Source organism: Nansenia antarctica (genome assembly GCF_963989245.1).
Source record: "Nansenia antarctica genome assembly, chromosome: 4".
Taxonomy (NCBI): Eukaryota; Metazoa; Chordata; class Actinopteri; order Argentiniformes; family Microstomatidae; genus Nansenia; species Nansenia antarctica.
Genome location: NC_137689.1, coordinates 14899121 through 14926417, shown reverse-complemented (window position 1 = coordinate 14926417; position 27297 = coordinate 14899121). Strand labels below are relative to the sequence as shown.

The 27297-nt window shown below is 43.5% G+C and overlaps 3 protein-coding genes across 3 annotated transcripts; 2 read left to right on the top strand and 1 right to left on the bottom strand.

Annotated features, from left to right (window-relative positions):
• The first annotated feature begins 698 nt into the window (after window positions 1–698).
• On the top strand, window positions 699–4272 carry LOC308156856 (uncharacterized protein). Its single transcript, XM_080530304.1, has 3 exons — window positions 699–978; window positions 2487–3503; window positions 3697–4272. Exons 2-3 carry the CDS (start codon window positions 2496–2498, stop codon window positions 3706–3708), a joined length of 1020 nt encoding a protein of 339 aa, XP_080386430.1. The 5' UTR covers window positions 699–978; window positions 2487–2495; the 3' UTR covers window positions 3709–4272.
• A 2312-nt stretch (window positions 4273–6584) lies between these two features.
• On the bottom strand, window positions 6585–8976 carry LOC308155704 (uncharacterized protein). Its single transcript, XM_080529078.1, has 3 exons — window positions 8046–8976; window positions 7663–7910; window positions 6585–7529 (listed from the first exon to the last, which is right to left on the bottom strand). Exons 1-3 carry the CDS (start codon window positions 8714–8716, stop codon window positions 6976–6978), a joined length of 1473 nt encoding a protein of 490 aa, XP_080385204.1. The 5' UTR covers window positions 8717–8976; the 3' UTR covers window positions 6585–6975.
• A 4689-nt stretch (window positions 8977–13665) lies between these two features.
• Window positions 13666–24040, top strand: LOC308156939 (insulin receptor substrate 1-B; the record flags this gene model as incomplete). Its single annotated transcript, XM_080530397.1, has 3 exons — window positions 13666–14014; window positions 15721–18990; window positions 23986–24040. 3 exons carry the CDS (start codon window positions 13666–13668, stop codon window positions 23991–23993), a joined length of 3627 nt encoding a protein of 1208 aa, XP_080386523.1. The 3' UTR covers window positions 23994–24040.
• Window positions 24041–27297: the final 3257 nt, after the last annotated feature.

Below are 27297 nucleotides of genomic sequence, written 5' to 3'. Positions count from 1 at the left end.
AAATTGTAGTTACATTTTCACTTTACCTGTTTGGTACAACCAAAGCATGCAAAGTTATACTGTATACCTAATTTTAACCTTTTATATTTGAATTCAACCAAAATGTATGTATAGGCTGATACCGCAAAGTAAAGGTAAGGAGGGTGTCATAAGGTATGGAGAGTATCAGGTGGAAGCAATAGTGATAGTCATCAGACTTTATCATGGCTGTAGCACAATGATATTAAATGGGCATCAATAAGGAGCCTGTTAGACAGAATACATAATATCATGAAAATAGACGTTCAAATTAACATTTTATATTTTGGATGCTGCTAACTAGCACATTGATTCAAAGTTAATGAATGAAAAATATACAATCAAATGAGTCCTACAGCCATGTGACGCACATAGGAACTGCTTCTAATAAATCTGTTTTATATCAGTTAGAAAAGTCCTATAGGTTGAGGTTGAATTAGTGAAAATATATGATACCCGAATGCTTAGAGCAAGAAGGCCTATCTGAACTGTAATCTGACCAGAAGTAGAGCACAAGGGCTCCGCCTACTCAGCTATAACTAGCTTGGTCATTGGTCTACATTGTGCTATGACAACGACTTTGGAGGAGTGGTTTCACTGTAACAGAACTTTCATTGGTTTTAGGCACTATCAGTCAGAATAGCAATAGCAGCTCTCAGAGAGATAAACCTTATATGACACATTAAAACAACTGTTTCTGGCGAGGTGTCCTTGACATCGAATGATTAAATCTTATTTCGCTGACACTAATTGATGGGGTATATCAACAACGTTCGGGTCAGCCATCTAAACATATTTTTTTCTACCCGATTTGGCACAAAAACGAAACGTTTGACCAATTACTGGTTGATTTACATCTTGTTATACTCAATTTAATTGCACACAATGCAGGACGAGGCATCACCAAGAAGCCGATGCATTACGTGTTTTACGGACTTCCAGGAAGAACGATAACGAAAGGTAAATACTTGGATTTAACATGATGTATTATTTTTATTTTCTTGTACGGCTTCTCAGAATAATTCATAATGTGACAATCTATTGTTTTGTTGTATGCGCCATCAGTGTCAAAAGGATATACAGTCTATCAATTCAATCGAATCTTTAACAATTCGTGTTGATCATATAGTTTATCAAATTAATTATCAACATAATTGAAATAATACATGCCTTCGCTGTTTAACCTCCATAGTGGCAACGTCTCATGTGTTATTTTACATCACGAACTTCAAATAAAGAAATATCATGCTCTATATTCTATAAAGTTGGTCTTATTTCAGGGTTCCCTTTTCGTTACAAGTGGGGATATTTCGATAGCTTTACTTTTGCGCTGTTCAGGCAACGAGGGCGGGGCCAGGCCAAATAAATGTGGGGAGGGAAAAACGAAGACAACAAACCCTCCAAATGTAGGCCACCGTGCGTGACCCAATTCCTCATACAAAACACAGCAAGTGAATGTGGAACACGGCGTTCCCCCGCCCCTCATCACGGGCCAGCTCGGCACAGTTCCAGGGCAGGCTTGTGTGTTTTGCAGTGCTATGGTAGATACAAGTCAGTTATTATGTATTGGTTTTCCACCTCTTGCTTGAATTTCAGAGTTACTAATGGTGATGAAAACACACACTCACTCACTCTCTGACACTGACACACACACACACACACACACACACACACACACACACACACACACACACACACACACACACACACACACACACACACACACACACACACACACACACACACACACACACACACACACACACACACACACACACACACACACACACACACTTATTACAATACAAGTATTTAAAATAAAAATAGAGTAGGACTATAGGCCTGGCCCTATAGGTATATTCCTTTGATATTGTGTGTGAATCAGGATGAGTAGCAGTTTCTCTTTTGTCAGTTTTCATTAAGTGCTGTATTGCAATTAGCAAGGCTTGTGGTCGTTTTGGGGTATAGGCTTTCTTGGCTCTAGCTTGACATTTATTTGAAGGCCAATAGATTGTGCTGTGTGACAGATATTTTGTTTTGGGCCCTTGGCAGTGCGATCAGTCTGGCTCTGACCTACTTTCCTCCTTACTTCATACCTGCAAAGCTATTTATATCCTTGACATGGGGTTGTTGGGAGCAGCAGACAGCATCTTAAACTGGTCTCTCAGTTTCACCAGTCAGCATCTGATCAGCATTGAGCTCATTGATCAACCAACAGAGCTGTGGGAGGAAAGCCTTCTTCATAATAGCCTGTATAATAGCCTAGTATTTTAGCTGAGAGCTTGGACAAGCAATTGTGTCACTATTGAGGTGTTTCTGCTTTGAGTTTACATAGACTTCCAGTTCTGGAAAAATCCAGGTGATGGCACATCTGTTCATTTGGATTCATGACACAGAAAAACCCTCAAGGCTTTACTGATATAGGTTAACCTAGAATGTGTAATGAGCTCTGGTTGATGTGTTTGCAGAAAACAGCCATGGAGGACAGGAGACCTCTCCCTGCAGCGGGAGCAGGAGATCCAAAGCTTGTGACATCAGTGGTCAAAGTCGAGCAGGACACAGAGGCCCGGCTGGCTAGGGAAGAAGGGGAGTCTGCCATACCCATCAGAGTGAAAAAAGAGGATATCACGGATGTTCCCCTCAAGGTTCCAAGGTTCCAGTATGTGGACTTCCCCTCCCTGCACCAGTGCATCCAGCAACTCACCGTGCCGCCTCTGGACAACTGGCTAGAGGGCTGTCCACTTGGAAGGCCCTCTGGACGCACTCCTGTCACTTCAAAAGAAAGAGTACCTAAGTTTAAATATGTGGATTATCCCTCTCTGCACCACTGCATCCAGCAGCTGTCTGTGCCACCCTTGGAGAGCTGGAGCTCAGGGTTGGCCAGGCCAGGGAGCGGGAGTGGGGCAAGAGAGAGACTCGGATCCAACTCACAACCCAACTCTGTGAAGGAAAGTCAGACGGGACAGGAAAATAGTTCAGCATCAGCACACAAGCAGGATAAGTACACTGCCTTCCCCTTCCCTGGTCCTGATCCCGGTTCCATCCAGTGTGTGACCGCCTCAAACCAAGCGTCCCATAAGCCTCAGCTGTCTGTGCGCTTGAGCAGTCCACCCAGATCCAAGCCCTCTGTAAGCTCACATGGAGAACATGTTCTCCATAATAAGATGATGATGGGTTCAGATCATCTGTCTCACAAATCCCCTTGTCCTAAATCGTGCGTTGCTGGAATGAAGCATGACAGAGGAGCGGAGCCACTCAATCAGAGTAACAGGAAGTCAACTGGTGATGATGTTGCTGTTGATGATGTGCACCCCAGCAGTACATCTCCACAACCGTATAAACAGGCCCAAGCTGAGCTCAGTGACTCACCTGACCTAGGGCAAGGATTTTGGAGAACCATCCCAGAGTCAGTCTGTCCATTTTGCCAAAAGATGTTTTCAGATCCAGAGGAGTTGCGGATTCACCAGAGGAGCCACCGAGAAAAGGTGAGTGTGTGACTTCACAAGAAATCACAAGTCTTCATTTGTCTAATTGATTATCATTGATCACAGGTGAGTAACACATCTTATGTCATGGTCCTCAGGAGGTGATTTTGGCTACACTGGCACATCAAAACACCATTAGGCTACAATGAACATTGTTCTCATTATATGCCACATAACACTCATGTCTTTTCAGAAGCCACATTGATGTCTTGACCAAGGAAACACCCAGCTGACAACAATGAGCATAATGCAACTGTGCTTTCCTCTTCTACTTTTGTACTGGCTACATACAGGCTTGGACAGAGGCAGGCATCTCAGCAGGTCGCCTTGATGAGTTTGAGGATTGTGTTTATTTTGATGGCTTGAACACCTTTAGTTGACTACTTCATTCAAAAAGTCTGAAAATGTGATATGAAAAATTGTCTAACTGTACATGACCTGTTGAGGTGTGTAATGGACTTACAGCACCTCATTTACTTTTATGTTTATTTTTGCCATGAGGTGATATGGATTAAATGACATAACAGGAAAATCAACAAATATATTATTATTTCAAATGTCAGGAATTAGACTGAAATGCAGTGCAGTGCATCTATTTTGTTAGTAGAGACATTGCTTTAATGGTTTCTTGGAAGGGATGCCAATGTTTTCCTGTTTACAAGTTTGTGAGATGTTGCTTTATGGCGTAAACATTAGTAAATGAGGGTGTCGGCACATTGTTCACTGGAAATGGCTGCCTGTTCAGTATTTGAAGCTATATAATCTAGCTTTGGGTGCCTATTAAACCTTAAGCTTTTGCATATGCTGCGAAACAACACAGGCTCTCTCTTTATCATTTCTAAATGATTTGTTATTTTTTTTTACAATGGTAATAATGTGTTATTGCTTGTAATGTCTAGAATTCACTTGACTTTACTTATTTGTTTTAAAATGTTTCCTTGTTTGTGTGCATTAAAGATTTTCCAGAAAATATGATTCTGACTATTTATCTTATCACTTTAACATAGCTACTGTAAAGGATTTGTTGTGCAGTATCGTGAATTGTACTGCATGATGGACTATTTGGGACTTTCCACAACAATAGCATTCGAAGCGAAGACGTCAAGTGAATCCACCTGAAAACTGTCAAGAGACTCAAGCCTCTAGATCAGATCATGGAGGTCATAAAGGCATCAAAGCACCAGGTAAGTAATAATTTTACAAGTGAGCTCTACACCTTTATACTATCAATGTCTTACACACACACACACACACACACACACACACACACACCATAGATGGGGATATAGGCCCCATCTCCATTTTTGAATCACAGACTATTGACGCTTTTCCACTACCGTACCGTACCGTACCGTGTGAGCCCGATTTGTTTTGCTTTCTCCACTGCCCGGGCCGATTTAGCTACCCTTCCTGACTAGCACCCTGATTCAACTCCTGGGCTGAGATGGAGACCCCAGTCAGGTTGCCCAGTGTCCCCAGTGCTCTGAGGCTCTGCTCATCCTGCTTGTCCCCCTGATAAAACTATTCTTGTGAGGCCAACCGGTGGCCACTATGCCCAGGTAACAGACCCCAAGAGTAGTGTTCGGGGCTGTCCAATTCCGTGCCAGCCCAAAGTGCCACAGTTTGCTAATGCACACATCTGGATGTAAATATGTGCCCTGCACCAGCTGCAAACACAGTGACTGTTTCATTTGTTTGTTTACAGCTGAGTGGGGAGTGCAGAAAGACTAAGGAGCTGTACTGATCTCTGCCTGCTCTAAACCCACAGCAGGCAGACATATATTTAGCACATAGCACTGCTAAAAGTACAAACATTTGCATTTAAGTACAGTACTTTCTGCCTTCAGTAGAAAGAGAAAATTCACAAGTAGGGGTATACCTGTAGATGGATCTTAAAATTCTCCTGACCTCAGAATCAAGTGTTTCAAAATCTAAATAAATCATCAGACCCCCAGACCAGTACAGCAGGTGGCAGTAGTGCTCTTTTTACACAAACACATAATTTCTGTAGCCACATTTATTATCAATAGCTGTATCAGGTTTAGAGCAAGTCTTTTTAATAAATAATTGTAATCATTATATTGTATCCCAATTCCCAGATCTGTAAAACGGTTATGCTTTACAAATGTTCTTAGGGTTTATTTGTCTTGGTGTGTCATTGCTGCAACCTTGTTTGCAATGGCTGCACTTTATCAGTTAGTTAGAACAGTTACTGATCTATCATTAGTAATCATTCACAATTTAAAAAAAGTATCAGAATAGGATCCAATCTTTCAGTGATGATAGACAGTGCTCTCTCATATACCACCCTGCAAATTATACTCATCCACACGAGCAAACCAGGCCTTTTCTATTCTCTCCCTCCCACTCCCTGATGAGGTTGATTGTTATGTTATCCACTCTAGAACTGATTAACCCTCATGGGTCAATGCCAAAGTGACCCAAGGGTCTCCCCTAAGGCGAAACTCACACCTAAGGAGACCAGCAAGACCAGGCAAAAATCATTACCTCTTCAGCACTGGCGATTATTCAGCTTCTGTCTTTGTTAACATGCTGTGGAGGAAATTGGCTACGTTTTTTTTTTTACATTTCTGAGACCAAGCTGCCTGCCCTCACCGGTGAGGATGAAGGTGGTGATGAAGGGCTAGTGAACATGGCTGCCACATTTGACAATGTCAATGACAAAGAGGAGGCAAGGCTGCTGGAGCTTATTGCCTCCGATGACTTCTTCTTCAGCATGTTCACTCCCATCCCCCAAGAATATGAACAAATAGACTTGACCTTTTTTCTGTGCAGTATATTCTGAGTTGTGTTGATATTTGAAAGTGTGCAACTGTAGATTATGAACCTGAATAGTCTTTCTATAAATTACTTACAAACCCTTAACTGCTATCAACTAGTTCTACTGTGCATGAGATTTCCATTGTAATCATGAGATAAATGATCAAGGATCATGTTTCCATACAGCAAATAATAATCTGGCATATCATTATAAAGAACAAAAAAGTTGTTTAATGAAATTTAATACAAAAACAATTCCTGTCATAGTAAAATAGGGTACAACATCAACTGAGTTCAGGTAAATAAGTTGAAAAGGTAATTAATTCACTCCTCAAAAGTTGAAATCAAATTGCTAGCTTTTCGGTGGTGTAGCTGGTTAAGAGAGTATTTTGGTAGGCGGTCATGTTTGTCGGCAATACAGGGGACACAGGTTCGATACTCGTGTGAGCTTGTATGAGGAATACTGTTTGCGGAAGCGTGATGTCTGTTACATAAACCCTTTCATGTTCAATAGGGTATTTCCAGTCAAGGACATGAACGTACGATGATAATTGTGCCTCGTTAACCACAATTTGTTCTGTTCATCCAGTAAAAGGCATAAGTGGCAGCATTTAGTACTATGACCTATCTCACTGTATAGTCCCAGTGTAAAAAAAAATCACCCTCCCTTTCATCAATCCATTATTAGGGCCTATAATGCAATCCCTCCGTTTGAGTGAGAGCGTTGGTGAAAGCGTAGTCCCCCGCAGTTTCTGAAAGTTTTGCCACACTGGCTGCAGGCATAGGGCTTCTCACCTGTATGGATACGGAAGTGTCTCGTTAGGGCCCATGAGTGACGAAATCGTGCATTACACACAGTGCAGGCGTAAGGCCGCTCTCCAGTATGTATGCGCTGATGGATCTTAAGGTGCTCCATGCGGTTGAAATCTCGACCGCACAGGGTGCAGTGGTATGGGCTACGCCCAGGGGGAAAGAGGTTGCGCTTGGGGTTCTTGTTCAGATTCTTGGGGTGCAGCAGACTACGATGACGGCGCAGTTCCTCTGAGAGGTGGAACTTCTCTCCACAAATCTTGCAGACATGCTGTGCACCCATGTTGTTTTCTTCACTCGACAGCTGAGTTGAGGTGGAAGCCCCCGTAGTTCCCCTGGGTGGGTACGGCTTAGCAAACGCTGCTGGGGGAATGGGCGCTGAAGACGTGAGGATGTCCAGGTCTGGTATATCTGGGTTATAGATGGGAGAGTCAGCTGTGGAGAGACAAAGTGAAAGAGACACTGAAGTAAAAGTAAAAAACTGAATTGATGAAACATCATTAGGCCTTTCTGTGCATCCCTTACAAATACGATGACATACACACAATTGTCACTCAACTCAACTTACATAGAGAATGGCTGGTCGAAGGGACAAACAAATCTGGGTCATTTTGTACATGTAGCTGCAGAGGCTCAGGTCTCCAATCCTCCAGTAGCCTTGACTGGACCATGGAGAGACTGTCTGCACAGTAGTTCTCCTCTCCAGTATGGGAATCAGAGGTAGAATTACATCCCAGGTCTGCTGACTCCACCTTAACCTCAACCAGAGATTTCAGTTCTGCATGCTTCAGGGTGACTTCTGGCACCACAAGAGCCCTTGAATGTGCAGAATCTTGGTCTGTCAAGACGCCTTCTTTACTCTCTACTGTGGAGTTTAAGGCAATGATACACAAAATACAAACAATTGGTTGGTGGCAGTACAGTAATTACAGCTTTGAACAATGATTTTACCAATGAACATGTCTAGTAGTATATTTCATATTTAACTGAGCATACTGAGATATGTACGTCTTGACTAGACATAATAACTTACCAGCGTTATCCGTTTCTTCTTGGTTAGAAGTTGTGTCGCTCACTAAATCTGGTTTGATATCATGTGTGCACACACGACCATCCTCGCGGATCTCACAGAACGATTCATTTGGATACACAGGGTTGTCTTGCCCCTCTGATTCAAGTGGATTTGATTCGAGTGGATTCGAATCATGACGATGCTCTCTTTGTCTTCCCGCTTTGATTGTGTTCTGAGAGACATCAAGAGAATTGAGTTGCTGGTGAACCTGCTGAATTCTACTAATGGTACTAGCTTTGTCCCCCACGGACTGCTGTTGTTCCTCCTCCAGCCGACCTCGCACAGCACATAACTCGAGTTCGGCCGCTTGCAGGCGCAACTTCAGCGACTTGTTGTCCCGAAGCGTCTCGTGCATTTGATCTCGCACGTCCCTCAACACTTGGCCGACTAATTTAGTGATCTTAACCACCGCTATCTCGACCGCTACACCGAGTGCATTGTGAATGGTCGCAGTCAACTCATCCTGAAATGAAAAGGATAATTCCGCTACTAAAAACGCTGTGTTGGACGTGCTCCCTTCTGTCGACATTTCCGTAGTCGTTGGCCTCATCAAATTCCGACGCAGCAAAAATGTAGCGAGCTACAACTTAGCTGGCAACAAATGCCATGGACAATTAATACACTCGAATAGGTCCAGCTGTCCAAACCTGATAGACAAGCTAATAATAAGTCAGTACGTTTAGGGCAGTAGCCTACCTAGTTAGTGGTGGTTAGCTACAGAGAAGAGTCATGTACCGCAGACTAACGCTGTCTATCGCTGCCTCGGTGGTTGAAGATGCTCCTAGATTGTTCGCCGCCCGTTTTGTTTCCTCGTTTGCGCTAGAATGAGTCAAATTATAGGCCCATACGCCTCGTACGTATTCATAAAATAAATGACAAACTAAAGATTTATAGGAGGAAGCTGAGACATTTTGCGTGTTCGTCAATAGGTTTCTTCCTGCTTGTAAGAGGGCCAACCGGTTACTTTGGCTAGAAAAGGTAGGGTAGCCTAAGCTCTCTATCAAAAGGAACTTCCTTCAAAGGTAGGTTTTTCGTACAACATATGAAACACTGCAATACTCTTGTGATGTGTTGAAATGGTTCGTTTATGTAATTAATTTTGTACATTTTAACTCTGTATTGAGTTTTAGTTGACCACCCTTTTTACGTCAGCGATGGCCCAGTTCCAATAAGCATTCCTCCTTCTTAGAATGGAGGAAAGAGGGAATGATGGACGTCCCCTCCTTCCAGATGATCCATTTTGAGCTAGAGCATTAATAAGGATACTACAGAAGTTTATAATAATAATAATATTATTATTATTATTATTATTACCATTACCTACAATGTTGCTGTAGTGATGAGTTTATCGTTATCACAATGATAGCCTAATACCAAACAATGCTTTATTAAACCACACAATCTTTAGTTTTATTCTTACAAACTGTGGCAAAGGAAACTTTCTCATGGGCATTGAGAGGTGAGAGAACGTCGTCCATAATGTAACTTTAATCCAGATAAAAATGGTCATATTGTCTGACTTGTGTTCCCCAATTAGACAGTTTAAACTATTGAAAGACAATATTTCAAGCGAATGTCATGATATCATATGAATATGATATTGTTCATTGCACATAATGTCGTATCAAAGAGGGAGATTCAGTTTGTCCTAAGGACTCATATAAAAATAGGAAAAACAAAAGTAGGCTATTATGCTACATTTCAAACCGACCCCTATCGAGGCACTTCATGTAGGCTGGATCTTAAAAGGAAGACTACAGTATAATGTAATATGATAATAGCCCAATCTTGCCTTTTGATAGTTAAGTGGAATCTTATTGGAAAGTTTTATACTGTCCAAACATTTCTGAAGTGCTGAGAACTGTGGTCTGTCTTAGGCTGGTGATTCTGATAAAAAAAAATAGTTTCAGCACTCTGAGCATTCAGTGGCATTAAAAGGTAATTTTATTAGTTTTGTTTTTAAATTTAACACCAGTATTTACAATATATTTACAACATTTGGTGTAGAGAAAAGTGCACAGTACTTCCCTGTAGGCCAGGGGTGTTGGTCGTCTCAGTGTTGTTGAGCTGGTGCTGGTGGTGCTGGCAGGAACTGGGGCTTCTGCTGGCGTCAGTGGGTTGAGTCGTGGCCTGTGTGCGATAGTGTTCTGGCGGGGTAGGCAAGGAGTGAGTGCAGTTGGTATGTCTGAATGAGGGGAGGTGCAGTGAACTTCCCTGTTGGGGCGGAGTGTTGCTCCTCTCCTGGTCCTTGTGCTGGTGCTGGTGTTGGTGTTGGTGCTGCTGGCCAGGGCTTGTGCTGGAACTGGTGTCATCACTGATCAAATAAACAAGACTATGTTTGTTCCCAGGACTCCAGTTAAGAGAAGAACATCCAGTCAGTTCATCCATATACCCAGAGGCACATGTCCACTTCTGCAGGCTGGACAGTTGCCATTACACAAATAATGTCACAAATATTGTTAATCTCAAATATTTTATTTTCATTCATCAATTCACTTTAGACACTGACATACAATACAATACTATAATACTATAATACAATAATATAATGTAGCGGACAGGACTGGGGGAGAACTCTCTTGGGGTTGTGGTTAGCGTGGCCGTGTTCGCTACATTGGTGTTAGAAGTGGGATGGGACAAGGCCATTGGAGAGCCGTGTCCACGTGAGGGACTTGGTATAGTGAAGCCTGAGGGCACGCTCTCCCGAATGGTGGGGATAGTGTAATGAACCTGTTTGAGGCCCGTTAACAGCTCCCCCAAGGGCGTTAACTCTCTTGTGGTTAGCGCAGACGGTTGGTATGCGGGATATCGGGGTATATATATATACAAAATGTGTTGGCTATACTTGCCGTAGTGATAAAAGAGGGTAGGGCAACTGGCTGTAGAGGTGGATGCTACCACCACAGCAATCTCAGGACAGGCACACTGTGAATCTGTGAATGTACACACGCACAGCAAACACACAGCAAACACACAGCAAACAGACAGCAAGCCCACGGCAAGCACACAGCCAACGGTGATCTAAGGTGTTCCCCAGTGATTAAGCAATTACACTTCATACACACCACATGCAGTGTACGGAGAGTAGGCCCAGGAAACTACCCTCTCCACACTGGCGCCCCCCACTCAAAACCAAAGAACAGAAATAGTTAAAATGAGAAGAGTAGGCTAAATGACCAGTTGCTTAAAGAGAGCACAAATAGCAGGATAGATCAACACATATAATATACCCAAATACAATTAGTTTCCATTAGGCTAGAATCTACTCTGAGCAAAACAGCAGCTAGCAGTCCTATTAACAAAAGGAAAAAGACTGGATTAATCATTTACCCATTACACTACATTACAGCTGATGTCCTACAGGCAACAAAACCCTTTACCTGAGTTCAAAGCAGACATCGGTTAATCCTCTCACTGGCACCACCTAGGTCAGGCTAGACCTGTAGTGAAATACAGTCGTTAATGAAAACCCCATCGCTTCCCACTATTTACAACGACAAATAAGCTATACGCTGTATACACACCCTCACATCTTCCTTTCTACTGTGGGCAGAAAGCAGCGACCGCTCTGATTCAAACCACCTGCACAAACAAAGCAATGAAACAAAACTGCATGGCTACTATAAGCCACCGAGCTAAAGTGTTAGAAACTATTTACCTTCTGGACTTCAGAATTCCAGGACAGCATAAGCAACTCCAGAGAGGACGAGACGTGTAGAGTAATCATGCGTATCCCTGTCTCTTAAATCATCATGTCAGCCAAAATGTCCCCTCTAAGATTGGTAGATTTCACCAATAAGCCTTAAGTAGAGCTTATTGGTTTTAGGTGCTACCTGTTACAATTGGGGATCCTTTGACAAGGCCATCTCAAAATTACTTCTGGCATGTAGCTGAATGGTGCTAGTGTGGCCAGTGCATTAAACTAGCAGCATAAATATGATCATGTATAATCTCATGAGCACGAACACATTCCAGCTGATCATTTTCTATAAAGTAAATTACACAAACAGTGAGGTCATTGTTAAGCAAATAACACATTTTACCCACGCTGTGCTTTGACAATTATTCAGTAACGTTGTTAGGTATCTTTCATCAAGATGGTGTCAGGTCATTTTCAGATAGTCTGAAGTGATATTTCACTTTCACTAACTTACATACAATAAAATTGCCACTTACTTGCCCTGCCTATTTTAAAGTTAAATGGCTGTTTTCAATGTTTCGTCTATAGTCAAATGCACAACATGCCTGAGGTGTTTTTCCAAGCGGTCTACTCTATGACTTGACTGTTGACCGCCCCAATATGGTGACCACGCAGATGCATGTCAAATAGCAAAAGGTAGGCTATCTACTGTATATCTATGGGATAGCCTACAGTACATCCTTAGGAGATTGACTGCACATAGGCACTAGGCAGTAGGCCTATGTTCAGTTATGCGGTAGCCATTCAAAGGGAATTCATAGGATGTTCTGTTGAGTATTTGTTAAACAAACAGCCATGTTGTCGCTGCCATGATGTTAAGCCCTGCTCTCAGAATCCCACTACAATTGTCCAATTTGAGACTGCACAGATGCACTGCCCCCGCCTGTTCCCGCCTGGCTTTGCCTGGTTTCTAGTCAGTTTAGCTTTTCAACTCAAACTCGCTGATAGAGTAGTAGGCCAGTAGAGTCACCAACAGGTGTCGCAAACGCTTAGATGAACAGAGCGACTGGAACAATCTGTCAATGGTCAGGAGAGGGGGATTCCGCATTAAATAATTTACATTATGGGGGGTAGAAATGTAATTATGGCATTAGGCCTACACATAGGCAACGTGGAAATAATAGTGTCCGCATTTTTTTGTAGGCTAATAATTATAATTAGGCATAAAATCAATAGGAGTTTTTTTTTTTTTACATAGCCTTTACATATACTTCAACGTCAACATGTTTAAATAATTATACCATCACCGGTGAAGCCAATTTGAATAAGCCTGTATGCATAGGCAAGCTTTTAAAATATATTTTGTTTCCGTGAATTTTCAAGCTTGAAGTGCATCCTAAACTCAACTGAACGCAATGTCCTAGAACAGCTTTTGCACCACTATTACTCCCAAGACCCCCTAAAAGATACAGTCATTTGATTGACGTCTCTTTCAGCAGTACAGAGGTACAGGGAGCACCATTGGAAAGAGTAGGCTACAGTAAACAGACAGAATAGGAGTCGTCCACTCAAGCAATTATACAGCAGCAGTACCAGGAGTTCAGTGTGCGTCGATAGCCGCATGTGCACGCCTGTGTACGCGCACCAGGGCTCACGAGAAAGGCTGATTCAATAGAAATAACACATTAAGCCTATAAATAAACCTGACTATTTTGGAAGCACGCGCGTTGGATATTTTTACTTTATGGATATGATGAGAGGGAGAAGAGCAATGCGGTTATGGTGAACGAATAGTCCACTGGTTTTAAGTGGGGAGAATTTAAGCAATCGGTAGCAAAACAAGAATCCTGCCCCTCGCAATGGAGAACCAGGCGGAGGAGCAGCCGAGCTATGAGGACGTTCGGAAAAGCGGCTATCTCCGCAAACAGAAATCCATGCACCGGCGATTCTTCGTGTTAAGAGCGGCCTCGGAAGAGGGCCCTGCCCGGCTAGAATATTACGAAAACGAGAAGAAATTCCGAAGCAAGTCACCTGTCCCTAAAAAAGCGCTGAATTTGGAGACCTGCTTTAACATCAACAAGCGGGCGGATTCCAAGAACAAGCACATGATAGTGCTATATACCCGCGGGGAGAGCTTTGCCATTGCAGCAGACAGTGAGGAGGTCCAGAATGAATGGTACCAGGCCATGCTGGACCTTCAGTGTAAATGTAAGCCCCAAAAAAAAAAAAAACGATTATTTTTGATTGTTCAATATTCATTAGGCGATGCATCTTTTTGTCTAGGATATTTTGTCTGGTCAAGGATTGACATCCGTTTGACATTCACCATGGGCAGCGTGTCAGTGTTGCGCCCATCACACGTGCTGTGGTCTTTTTTTGTAACCTATTGATTATTACAAATCAATTATAGTGCTAATGTAGGCTGATTATTAGTCTTTGCGCGTATCGCCTATCTAATGAGCAGGTGCGTAACGGTTCAGAGAGGGGTGTAGGACCACTGCTGCTTGCGCTGTTTCTGATCAGTAACCTCAGAATCGTCTCTGGCAGCCAGGCATAATAATATAGGCACAACATCATTTCACATTGGCTTAATCATTTAGCTGCAATATGTGGAAACGCAGCATTTTGAGCTGTGCATGCGTGAATCTCCATCGCTATTGCGCAGCGCTCAATCAGCGCTCATATTGCAGGGGACATAACGGTACTGTAGCCTACTCCGCTCTGTGTTTTTGTTTTTCTACACATCGCTAGTCTGCATGTCGTGCGCGTAACCTACATCTCTGTGCTATGGCGTTGCTGCCAGGGAGGAGAGAGCATTGAGGGAGGAGAGCCGCAGCGTCTGCATGTTTTCATTGGAAAACGGGGTTCTATAGGTTTTACTCGTGTTTAGGTCTTTATGCTGTGTTACACTTACACACCCTGTTATCGTTTGAGTTTATTATCGGTCAAATGTAATGGACCTAATATCCAAATAAATATATGAATTCATTAAGTTTAGACAGCCCACGAAAGGCCACGGTTTTACTTTAATTATAAACCCATTGATGTCAATGAATATTTTTCAGTACCATTTTACACACATATCACATCACCCAGATAATCATAGTTGTGGAATTTTTGATTCTTTAGATTGTTTGTGTTGTTGTTGTATAAGAATAATGTGATTTTATCTAACAACACAAACTGCGACTTCTAATAATAATGGAACATTGTTTAATTGGAGCATGGATGCCCTGCAACCTATCTGGAATTACATTCTTACTGTGTAATTAGTTGCATGCTATGGCAACAATGAAGTGGGACAGTTATGATATTAGTGGAGGCCTTTCCTCATCATAAAAAAAATATATACATTATGCCAAACGCATTGTTATAATTTTCATAGAATTAACAGCTGTACTTGAGTTGCACTGCCTATCATTGTTTTTTTTTATATTTTTTTTTTTACATAGAAATACATTTTAAATTAAACAGAAATAGATCTACTAAAATATGAGGTTCTTGACCACTCATGTCCTTCCTCTCAATATCAGCTTACTTGTATTCACAAGTAAGTACCGTAGGCATATTTAGTCATGATTAGGCTTACCCGAGGTTAATACTGATTGCCTCTTGCATGCATTTATGTCTTTCAACGGATGATGAGGTGATTGTGTTTTAGTGATTGTTGCAGATTAGGAATTCAGTAAGTTAACACTTTTTTCCCTGTTTCGATAAAATAACAGAAATTACTTTGACCTTGATGATTTTCATTTATTTCACCCCTCTTTTGGTCAGGGTTCCAGAATGACCAGTTTTATTTTCCATACATTCTCACTTTTCCTAACCGTCTACCTGTCTCTGTTGCTTTGTCTTTCTTATTGCAGTTTTCCTTGCACTCTATTGATATATATCTTCATTGTCCTTTGCTGTAGGTAAAACTCTTGAGGACTGTGGCAGTGGTGGAGAGTGTGGATTCCCTGCTCCAGGCCCTGCCTTCAAGGAGGTGTGGCAGGTGAAGGTGTGGCCTAAGGGGCTTGGGCAAGCCAGAAACCTAGTGGGCATCCACCGGCTGTGCCTGACTGACAAGACAGTCAATTTTGTCAAGCTCAACTCTGACGTGGCTGCTGTGGTGCTGCAGCTGATGAACGTGCGTCGGTGCGGCCATTCTGAGAACTTCTTCTTTATTGAGGTTGGTCGCTCAGCGATGACGGGTCCTGGCGAGTTCTGGATGCAGGTGGAGGACTCAGTGGTGGCCCAGAACATGCATGAGACGCTGCTGGAGGCCATGAAGGCTCTGAGCGAAGAGTTCCGCCAGCGCAGTAAATCCCAGTCTGTGGGAGCCTCCAGTGGCGGGGGCACCGCCTCCAACCCCATCAGTGTTCCCAGCCGCCGCCATCACCCCAACCTACCCCCCAGCCAGGTGGGCTTCTCTAGACGAGCCCGGACAGAGACTCCAGGTGCAGGGGGTGGCAACTGTACCAGCACCTCACCCACACCACGCCACGGATTCCCAAGGGCAAGAACAGCAAGCATCGGGCGCAGGTCAGAGGAGGGTGCAGCAGGTGCTAAAGGGGCATGGGCCAGCTCCAGTCCAAGTCTGAACGGATCCTGCTCCACTACACCCACCTTGAGGCCCAAGCCCACCAGAGCCCCAACCCCTGCTAAGATCACTCTCAGCCTCGCACGTTACACCCCTAACCCTACCCCATCCCCAGCTCCAAGCCTCTCGTCCAGTTCTGGTCATGGCTCAGAGTGTGGACTAGTTGGGGGGGCAATGGGAGGTGCAGCAATCTGCTCCTACACCCGCATCCCTCAGAGAGTCTCTGTCTCAGGCTCCCCTAGTGACTATGGTTCCTCAGATGAATATGGATCCAGCCCTGGAGAGCACACCCTACTGGTCCCCAGCTTGCCTGGTGGTTCCCATGGGGGAGTTGGACACCATGCTCATGGTGAGGGCTCCTCCAGCTACATAGTCATGGGACAGAGAGAAGGCCAACCTGGACCCCATCAACGTCCCCAAGGCCGGCGGATACTGCGGCGCTCCTCTAGCAGGGAGTGTGAGGCAGAGCGGAGACGACTCAGTAAGAGGGCCTCCTTGCCCTTGGCTGCCCAGGACCGCCTTGCCCCCCACAGGAAAAGGGAAGATGAGGATGAGGATGAAGAATATGCTGTCATGTCATGTAGTGTTAGCAAAGAGACCTTTATTTCAAATCACAATTCAGGGGAGTCGGCGGTGGGAGGTGGGCAGCTGGATGTGGTTGGGGAGACTCGGGAGAGGGCTGGCACTGTTAGAGGAGAGGTGGGAGGTGATGGACCTGTGGACAGTGGCTACATGTCAATGTTGCCTGGAGTGACGGTTCCTCCCGTTTCTCTATCTCTCTCTGTAGCTGCGTCAGATGCCACTACTAAACCCGGGGCTGATGATGAGTACATGGCTATGACCCCCAACAACAGTGTGTCCCCCCCTCAGCATATCCACCTGCCTATCACAGAGGGGTATATGGTCATGTCCCCCAATAGCAGCTGTTCCCCAGACCTGCATGGGATGGCCATGTGGGGGAGCAGGGGCAGCATGGAGAGCCGGGCTGGCAGTGACTATATGAACATGTCCCCTATCAGCATCCGCTCCGCTTGCAGCACACCTCCCTCCCACCCTGAGCAGCACCCGCTACAACCCAAGATGGTCTGCTCCTACTACTCCCTGCCACGATCTTATAAACACACACTCTCCCCTCGCTTTGAGGATGACTTAGACCAAGGGAAGGGAAAGGAGGGGAGGAGCGACCATAATGGTACTGGAAATAGAGGTGGACAAGTGGGATACAGCAAGAGGGACAAGGCCATAGTTGGCTCTGCAGGAGGCTATCAACTGTCCCTCTCCTCCTCCTCCTTCTCTTCCAGCTCAGCTAGCAGTGAGAGCCTGGAGGACAAGCCCATGTCAGTTGCAGCTGGGGGAGGGCTATGCTTAACAAGAACAGCAGGGTTCAGGAATGGAGGAGCACGTTCAAAAGACGGAACTCACCATCAAAAACGATCAAGTGGTCAAGGCACACAGCAGCAGCAGAGGAAGGGTCGCCCCCTCAGTGTGTCTGTGGATATGTCTAAAGCTAACACCTTGCCCAGGGTTAAGGAGAATCTTCTCCCCCCAGTGCCTCAGAATCCTGGAGAGTATGTCAGTATAGTGTTCAGGGGAGATGGCGGGGGTAGGAGACAATGGGGGCCAGAACATGGACTCTCAGTGACCCACGGAATCCCCAGGGCCTTGCACCAGCCAGTCCTCTGCCACGGCGGCTCCACTAACCTTCCCCGTAGCTTCTCAGCACCACTGTCCACCTCTGCTGCCACTGCTGAATATGTCAACATGGATTTGGGGAACTCCCACTCTCCCGTAACCCCGGTTAAATCATCTTTCAGCACTCCACAGGGCCCGGCCTTAGCTATCGCCCCCAAGGCCCGAAATGAACGCAGTAGGCCCCCTCCCCTGGCAGCAGAGGGCAATACTGGACATAGGAGGAGTGCACCAATGGCAGCAGTGCCAGCAGACCTACCAGCTCCATTCACAGACTACACAGAGATGGCCTTCAGCAGGGGTTCAGTCGCCCCCCCTCAGTGCCCTAACCCTATTGCAGGAGCCACCATCCACGCGGTCCAAGCCTTCTCTATGAAGCAGGAAGCAGGCTTAACCTTCCCCTCGGCAAAGTCATTCTCATCTCCTGACCAGAGCAGCAGGCTGGTCAGGGGTGACCCACTGGGACGAATACGCCACCGCTCAGAGACGTTCATGGGTCCGCCATCTCTAGCCCTTCACCCATCCTCCTCCTCCTCCCTCTTCTCGGACAACGCCCAGGCGACTACTCATCGCCATGGATTGGAGGGTTCTCTGTGGGAGAATGGACAGGTAGCTATTCCTCAGCGTGCTGTGCCTGCAACACCAGCAGCCCAGGCTTCATCCTCATCAGCTGAACAAGGCCTTAACTACATTGACCTTGACCTGGCCATTAAGGAGTGCCCACAGACTGGACTGGAGGGTACCACTGTCAGCCACAGCATATTTGTCCCCGTCCATAGTGGGGGAAGTGGGGTAAACATGGGAGGGACTGGTTTGGGGAGCAACCCTGGTTCCAATCCCACCTATGCCAGTATCGATTTCTACAAGTCAGATGAGCTGAGAGCACACCAAATCAGTCGAAAAGATGGCAACGGTAAGGGCTGTTGGGGAGGGGACTAAAACACTACCTGTTCTTTGTCAAACATCTGTGTAATGGGTGTGATGAATGTGTGTACCTTGGGTTGATTTTGCTGTATTTATTTTCATGATAAAGTAACTATAGGCTTAGCTGCATAACTTACACTGCAAACTGACCACAACTTAGCCTTATCAGACAAGCTACCTGCATTTCATTAGCATAATAATAACTTCATACCATGATTACACTGACAGTTACATCAACAAACTATTTGAACCAACTTATACTTTTACATACTCTGTTATCATATCCACAACAGTTATTTGAGCAAATTGAAGCTGCTTAAAGAATATGGAACTCTTTTTGAAAATGTGCTGTATTTTTGACTTATTTAGTTCACCCAGACAGTTTTTGAATCTATTTAGTATTGAGTTTATGAACCTCTCTGAGAAGTCTAGACAGTGGATTGTGCTGGGTTGTGAAAGCCGTGGTCCATCCCATTGTTGGCTGGAGAAATAAGGACTTTCATTGTGCTGCAATACGATCTTAGTGCTCAGAACTATCTGTATTATTAGCATTAGCAGCCTGATCATACAGCAGAGGCTGTGTGGTAGAGGACTGTCTTACTTTATAACATTTTACATTTAAATTTTTGGCATTTAGCAGACGCCTTATTCCAAAGCGACTTACAATCAATACATTTGAATACTAAGCATGTGAATCAGCAGTCCACCATTCGTTGCAGGAAGAGTACTCTAGCTCGGGCCCGGGGCCACTGATAGAAGGAAAAACCTTCTCCCTATTATCGCCTTTTTTCCCCTTTTTTTTCTGGAGAAACTGAGAAACAGTACAAGGGGGGCAATAGAACTTCTTAGGGACACAGTAGAGGGAAAAGCGGGTGTCTTTAGGAGACGTAGTGGTGAGGGTCAGAAGATGTCTCAGGAGGAGCAGTTAAGATGTAACCTGAAGAGATGGGTCTTCAGTCTACGGCGGAAGATGGGTAGTGACTCTGCCGTTCTGACAGCCGTTGGGAGCTCATTCCACCAGCGGGGAGCCAGTGTTGTGAAGAGACGTGATCGGGCAGCCCGACTGCTGTGTAGAGGAGGTGGGGCCAGTCGGCCAGCCGAGGTGGAGGAGCGGAGTGAGCGGGCAGGGGTTTGGGGGGTTACCATTTCCTTCAGGTAGGCAGGGGCTGTCCCTTTAGCTGCCTGGTATGCAAGCACCAGGGTCTTGAATCTGATGCGAGCTGCTATCGGGTGCCAGTGCAGGGTGCGAAGGAGAGGGGTGACATGCGAGTATTTGGGGAGGTTGAATACCAGCCGGGCAGCAGCATTCTGGATGAGCTGCAGAGGTCTAATGGCTGAAGCGGGGAGCCCAGCCAGGATATAACCTGATATATCCTCCCCTCCTAGATTACAAAGGGATTAGATAGGAAAAACCTCAGGCCAAAATGTACTATTTAAGTCCTATACATTTTGGTCAGATTCCCTTTGTTCACTGGCTGTAGCCAGAATACCTCAGATGAACTAATGCACATTGCTAGAACCCCTAAATCTCCCAGGTTTGTTGACCTCTGATGTTTCAAGTTGTGTTATAATTAATGAGTTCTATAAAGCTCAAAAGTTACAGTATGCAGGTTATGTGATATGATTCTGTAGTTGAAATGGCTCTGATGTGTGTCATGTATACCTGTGCATTACATCCCCTGACCAGTGGTTGGGGTCTTAATTTCCTGTGTTAAGACTGTTTGCTGCTAAAGTGTGTGTCAAAGGATTATCCTTGAGCTCTGTGTCAGTAACTGCATGTACACAATTGTACAGAGACTAGAGAACGGAGCAGTGTATTTTTGGACTTCGATTTTGCTTACGTCAAAGGAAGTCTTATTCGCTTTGTTTCCTTAGTGATGCCAATGAAAGTGTTTTCACTCTGCTCCTGTCCCCCTCCCCTCTGCTCTCTTCCCTGTTGCCCAATTCCACTGAGCCTATTCTCGCCTTCCCAGTCTTAACAGTGCTATTATCTATTACCAATCCTCTTCTTGATTGTTTCTCTGGCCCAGAAGCCTGATCACTGTGTAGCATCACTAAAATTAACTACCTGTGATACAACCCTCCAAAACCCTACCTATACTATACTGTATGGTGTTTAGTTACTTGTCAGTTATTGTGTGGTACTTTAACTATCACCATGCCTGAAGTGGATACTCTGTGGTTAGTGTCCACATCCTCAGCCACAATTGATCTACAGTATGTGTTTTTTTCTGGTGCTCAAGCTTCAGCCTTACTGATGTCTACCATGGTTTCATGTTAGTAAGAGGTAGTGTGCTGCCTGCAAGTCTGGTTTTGTCTATAGAGAGTCTCTCATTATCACAAGTGGGCGTTCAGAGTGCAAAGCCAATTGATTTGTCTGCTGGTAATGAGCCATTTCATATAGATGGAGGTGGAGGGGTCAGGACTGGGGGCAGGTGTTTGTGTTTATGTGTGGATGTGTTGTCGGCTGGATGATCTCACAAAGCAAATTCACATTCAGGTTCACATTCAGAAAACTTGTCCATAAAATGTGTATTTTGACAGATTTCTTTCACGTAGGCTTAGTTCCTTAAAAACAACACAGGCATATGAACACAATACATACAATACATAATACACAACGAGAAGGTCAGCAGTAAAATATATAGTATGCAATATTGAAGTGCAGGTGTGTCCTTTTTTTAAGGATGGTTATTGCAGAGGATTAGAGGATGCATTGTTTGTACTACTTGGCCAGAAGACTTAAAGTGGTGTCCTGATAGTTGGAACGAGTTGTGGAGGGGGTTCAATAGATGCAGCAGAGATAGAGACCAGAGTATATCTTGAGAAATCATAAGAAATCATAGATCATGAGATTGGCTTTGTTAAAGGGAACAAAAAAGTTTGAGTAGAAGGTGATGATCGGGTCATAGGACATGTTGACTCCCCACTGTTGTCAAATTGAGATTTATGGTGTGTAATGTGAGCAAGAGGGACTAGATGATAAAAAGGCTAAATTAGTTAGTTGATGTTGAAATATTGAATTTGCATTCTGCATAGCAACTGAATTCAGAAGCTTTTCAACTGAATGTGTAAGAGAGAGGGGAGGGAGGGGGTTCTTTTTCTCCCCTCTTGAGAACTGAAGTAGGCCTTGTTCGAGCTCTTAAAAGAGTGTTGAGGTCACATTCAGTTATACAGTATAACATTGGAGAGGGCAGTAGAGAGATGACACTGTAGTGGGCAAAGGAGGGCCACTCCAATCTCAGGTTGATTCACAAGGGGCCTCATTTATAAAGCTTTGCGTAGAACTGGCGTAAAAAGCTTGCGTACGTAGACAAGCAAGAACGTTTACCACGCATACCGACAGATTTATAAAATGGTGCGCACGCAAGTCTCACGCCTGTTTCCCTTTATAAAACGCCTGTCCCACCCTTTTAACGCCCATAGTTGCCTATAAATAATAAGCAATATTTCGATTTATTTTACACAATGGTATCAATTTCAAAGTTTCAGTTTTCAGTTTCATCCTTCTACCAGCGGAGTCACCGTTGCTAATTTCTCCAGTTTCTGTGCCTACGCATGGGTCCCAGTGTGCATGGAGGAGCGTACATTTTCACAGCAAGTTTTGTTTTTAATAAATCCCATAATTTGCGTCAAAGTTGCATATGCACCTTTTTTGGCGTACACAAGCTTTATAAATGAGGCCCCAGGTCTTTTGTCTGAGCTTCCTGTGACGTACAGTAGAGGGGGACGGTAGTTGTGGCTGCGGTGGCAGTGCTTTCACCACATCTTTGAAAATGTGTTTTTCTGCTGATAGCAGAAATGTTATGTTCTTTCAAATTAGTTGTCTCTGATTTGACTGCATTGGAGGGTTAACTGTCTGTTGTCTGCGCATATCTTTATTTTATTTTTTCTAAATGTTCTATTTTATCTTTTATTTTATGCACTTTGAGATTATTTTTGTATAATCAAAAGTACCGTATTCATGTCATACATTATCATTATTGTTATTATTATTATTATTATTATTATTATTATTATTATATCTCTAGCTAGCTAAGTAGGCAGGAGAATTGTAATGTCTAGGGCTGGCCTGGTACTATGACCAAGTGTTAATTCCCTGTGCCCTCTTTGGCTCAGCTCCCCCTCCCAAGACTGGTAGTCTCACATTAGGACTCTGATACACTCCTGCATCTGTGATGCCCACAGTCATAAATGCACACTCTCACCATCACCTCAGTACTAGGTCTCTCCCTCATCAAAATCATGTTTTATTGTATTTAAACTGTATTATAGACAGTGTACACTCAGAAATATCAGAGCCATCCCTTGGATTACTGTTTTTACTCGGTCCATGAATAAACTCAATCAATCAATCAATCAATCAATCAATCAATCAATCAGAGCTGCAGTATAAACAAGACAAACATAGAATCATTTGATGCAGTTTTCAAACATGCAACATGATGAGTGTAGCGAGGGACGCATGGTTCAGTCTAGCTAGCTCTCAAAAAGACTGAGAAGGAGACAGACACATGAATCTCCCAGTGGCATTGTTAAATGACCTGTGTATATGTTACGGTACATGTGGGAAAACAAGGGTTAGGGTTAGGTGCTAGGATGACTTGGTACATGCTGGCATGTCTAAAGCCCAATTTATGCATTGGGCTTTAGACATAACCCTAACCCTAGCACCTAACCCTAGTTTTCCCACATGTACCATAACATATAGACAGGGAGATAGACACCCAGCAAAATATGTAAGGTTTGGTAGGGTTTTTAATGATGAGGCTGCATATAACAGGTTTCCAAGGAGCATTTACAGAAATTGCATTTGTTGTTGTTTTCGTGTTAAGTCAATGGAGAGAGTAAAAGGTTCACTTTTTAGAATACTGAATGTAAGATCTGTGCCAAGCGATTAATAATAAATCTTTTCTTGCTAGTTTAATTTGTGTTTGTTTCCAAATGAATGTTAACGTTAGTATTTCTCTTTCCTCTCTTTCAGAATGTTAATGATTCTTCTCCATCTTGGAATTTCTCGTGGGATTGAGTCCGACACTATCATTATCTCTGTGGGACTGGTAGGCAATGTTGTGCATCTCTTCTCCATTCACTGAAAGGGGAGTTACAGAGCTCAAGACATACTCATCAAATAAGTTCCATTCCATCCATTGCTTGCAATCAAATACAAATGTGTGCCAAAAGACTATTGGTCATATCCAACAGGGTCTGCTGAGGTAGAAGAATTCTCCAGCCAATCAAGAGGGATTACAGCAACTTCAACCAACAACAGCCAATGATGTTATTTCCTTTTCTTCAACATAAAATTGTTATACAAATGTAATATAGTATAAAGGTACATAAGAAAAACAATATAGTATACATATGATAATTAAAGCTACATAAATATCTATATATATACTGTATACTTACTTTTTTAAAAAGTGCCTCATTTTTGATTGTAGCCATTTTTACACAGGGAATCTTGAACTGTCTGTGAGAGGGGAAGAAAGGATGTTTATGTTTTCTGTCTACAATATAATTTTGTCTTCAGAATATGTTAGAAATGAATTTGTTGAAAACAAAACAAAAAACGTAATTGAAAGTTATATTATGAATAGTAAGCATAATCAAACTGCCTTACTGTATTTGTGAGCACTGTAAGAATAGCCTTTTTACTTTATGCTGTGCCTCATGCTTCAGCTAAAATGACAGCTCTCCCTCACTCTCTGACCTGCACTCAACCAGCTGGGTCTCAGCTAAAAACCATCGCTGTATAATGGCAACCACAACACACACACACACACACACGCACACACTACTACCGCAGACACTTTTTCCTTTCCCACACATAGGTTCTGCTGGTGTGTGTGTGTGTGTGTGTGTGTGTGTGTGTGTGTGTGTGTGTGTGTGTGTGTGTGTGTGTGTGTGTGTGTGTGTGTGTGTGTGTGTGTGTGTGTGTGTGTGTGTGTGTGTGTGTGTGTGTGTGTGTGTGTGTGTGTGTGTGTGTGTGTGTGTGTGTGTGTGTGTGTGTGTGTGTGTGTGTGTGTGTGTGTGTGTGTGTGTGTGTGTGTGTGTGTGTGTGTGTGTGTGTGTGTGTGTGTGTGTGTGTGTGTGTGTGTGTGTGTGTGTGTGTGTGTGTGTGTGTGTGTGTGTGTGTGTGTGTGTGTGTGTGTGTGTGTGTGTGTGTGTGTGTGTGTGTGTGTGTGTGTGTGTGTGTGTGTGTGTGTGTGTGTGTGTGTGTGTGTGTGTGTGTGTGTGTGTGTGTGTGTGTGTGTGTGTGTGGAGACATACAGTATTATATGATTTTTCCAGGAAACATATTTCTGGCCTTTTAAAGCCTGTCAAAGATCCACAGGGTAAAAATATGTATTTGATAATATTCTTCCCATAATCACTTGCATGCTATGGGTCCCTCCCTCCTTAATACCACATAAATCACATCACACACCACCTCTGTGCATCCCAAAAGACACTCAAGTGCCTGGTTGTGTTCTTTGGTGTCTCAGGGGACCAAGTGAGTCGGTCTCACTTTGTCCCTCCCTTCTATCTCATTCGCTGTGCAGTGGTGTTCAAATCTGGTCCTCGAGAACTTCAAGTCTTCCATGTGTTCCATGTGCCAAACAATTAATACACAGGTCCTTGTAGGCTCTCAATTGTTTGTATCAGACTTCTGTATTCAGTATTTCAAGAACCTTTCTGATATTGTCCTGGGAGTTTGAGTCCCCTAACTATAAACCATTTTATTAACTCATTGCCTCAGAGGTGAAACAAGCAGATACTAGAGCTCCCCAGGACACGGGTTGGAGACCACTGAGCCTGAGAACAGATGAACAGGGTCAGTATTCTTCCTACAGTGTCTGTCTGTGTGTTTCAAATGTATGCACAGACAGAATGTGGCTGCTTTACCCCCTTTGTTCTTAGTCATATCCCCATGTGTAATGTATGGTTATTTATGTCTAACCACCACTTTTTATTTATTTTTTTACAATCATAAAAGTGTATGGGTTTGGAGTATTTACCAGTTTGGTTCTGCTGGAGAAAGAACAAGAGGTATGTTTGGTGGTTCAGTTTTATGAAAAACCTTTATTGATTTGAACATAGCACATTACTGCCATTATCTTGTACTTAATGCAGAAAACTTTAGTGCCAAAACCTTGTATTACATAGATAAATGGATTACCCATACTTTGTAAACTCAAGGGTAGAATTACACTCTTGTTACGCTTTAGTTGAAGTCTTGCTGTTAAGGCTTAATGGCATTGCTTGATGTGACTTTTATAGTCTGCCTTTCTTATTCCCTTAAATGATTATTCTAATTGAGGATTTTCATGACTGAGCTTCTCTTACCTCATAATCATGTGTAGGGATCCAAGCAGACATGGCAGTTGGTCTTACGCCCCAGGGGCAGACTGAGGAGGGTTCAGGATTTGATCTAAGACCCCCAACATTTTGCTCAACTACAGTACTATTGCTATGGAAAAAGGTCAGCTTTGTTTTTGAGTGGGTTTCATTTTCTTGTTTTTGAAAAAATATTTTATTGCCTTATTGTCTATATTAGCTCTCACATTATACACAATAGCTGTATAAAAGCGCTTTGCATTCTAGAATAATCAGAATTGTGTCAAGTCTGAAGATTCTCAGTTTGGTGAAATGCAGAGACGTGTTCCCTGTGACTGTAGTCTATTCAGCATAATGATACAAAGTGATGTAGAAATGAGGCATATGCTAAAATTACTTACCTGCCAGTAGTCATGGGAAAAAGGTATGATACTGTATGTACAATCAGGGTAATGGTTACAATTACCAAGGAGAGAGTTGTGTACTTATTTTAAAGCTACATGTATTAATAATGACAATGATGTATAATGTATTCAAAGGGGAGGGAACAGGAGCTATGGGTATGTACAGTATTCTGTGTATAAGGGAGTAGGCTTTAGGGAAGGGATGGGCATGGGGTTCATGAAAATGTTATGGTAATGATTTCTGCTCATGGCAAATTGTTCAAAACAGAATATTGCTGATGATTCTTGCCTGTGATGTAGACAATGTCACTTTGTTTCTTGGAAAAATAAGAAAATGTAATGGAAAGAGGAGTTGTGTCATGTGTTTGTTTTCTTTGAGAATTGGATGTTTATAAGAAGAACAAAGAGTGTCATTCAAATCTGTTTAATAGAGAATTCACAAGAATGGTACAACATGTGTAAACAAATCAGTCTAGACTGTAAGCCATCACTGAGCAGACCTATGGACAGAGGGTGTGCTGTATGTATAATCCCAGTCTCCCCCTCCACCTCTTACACGTCACTTCATGACA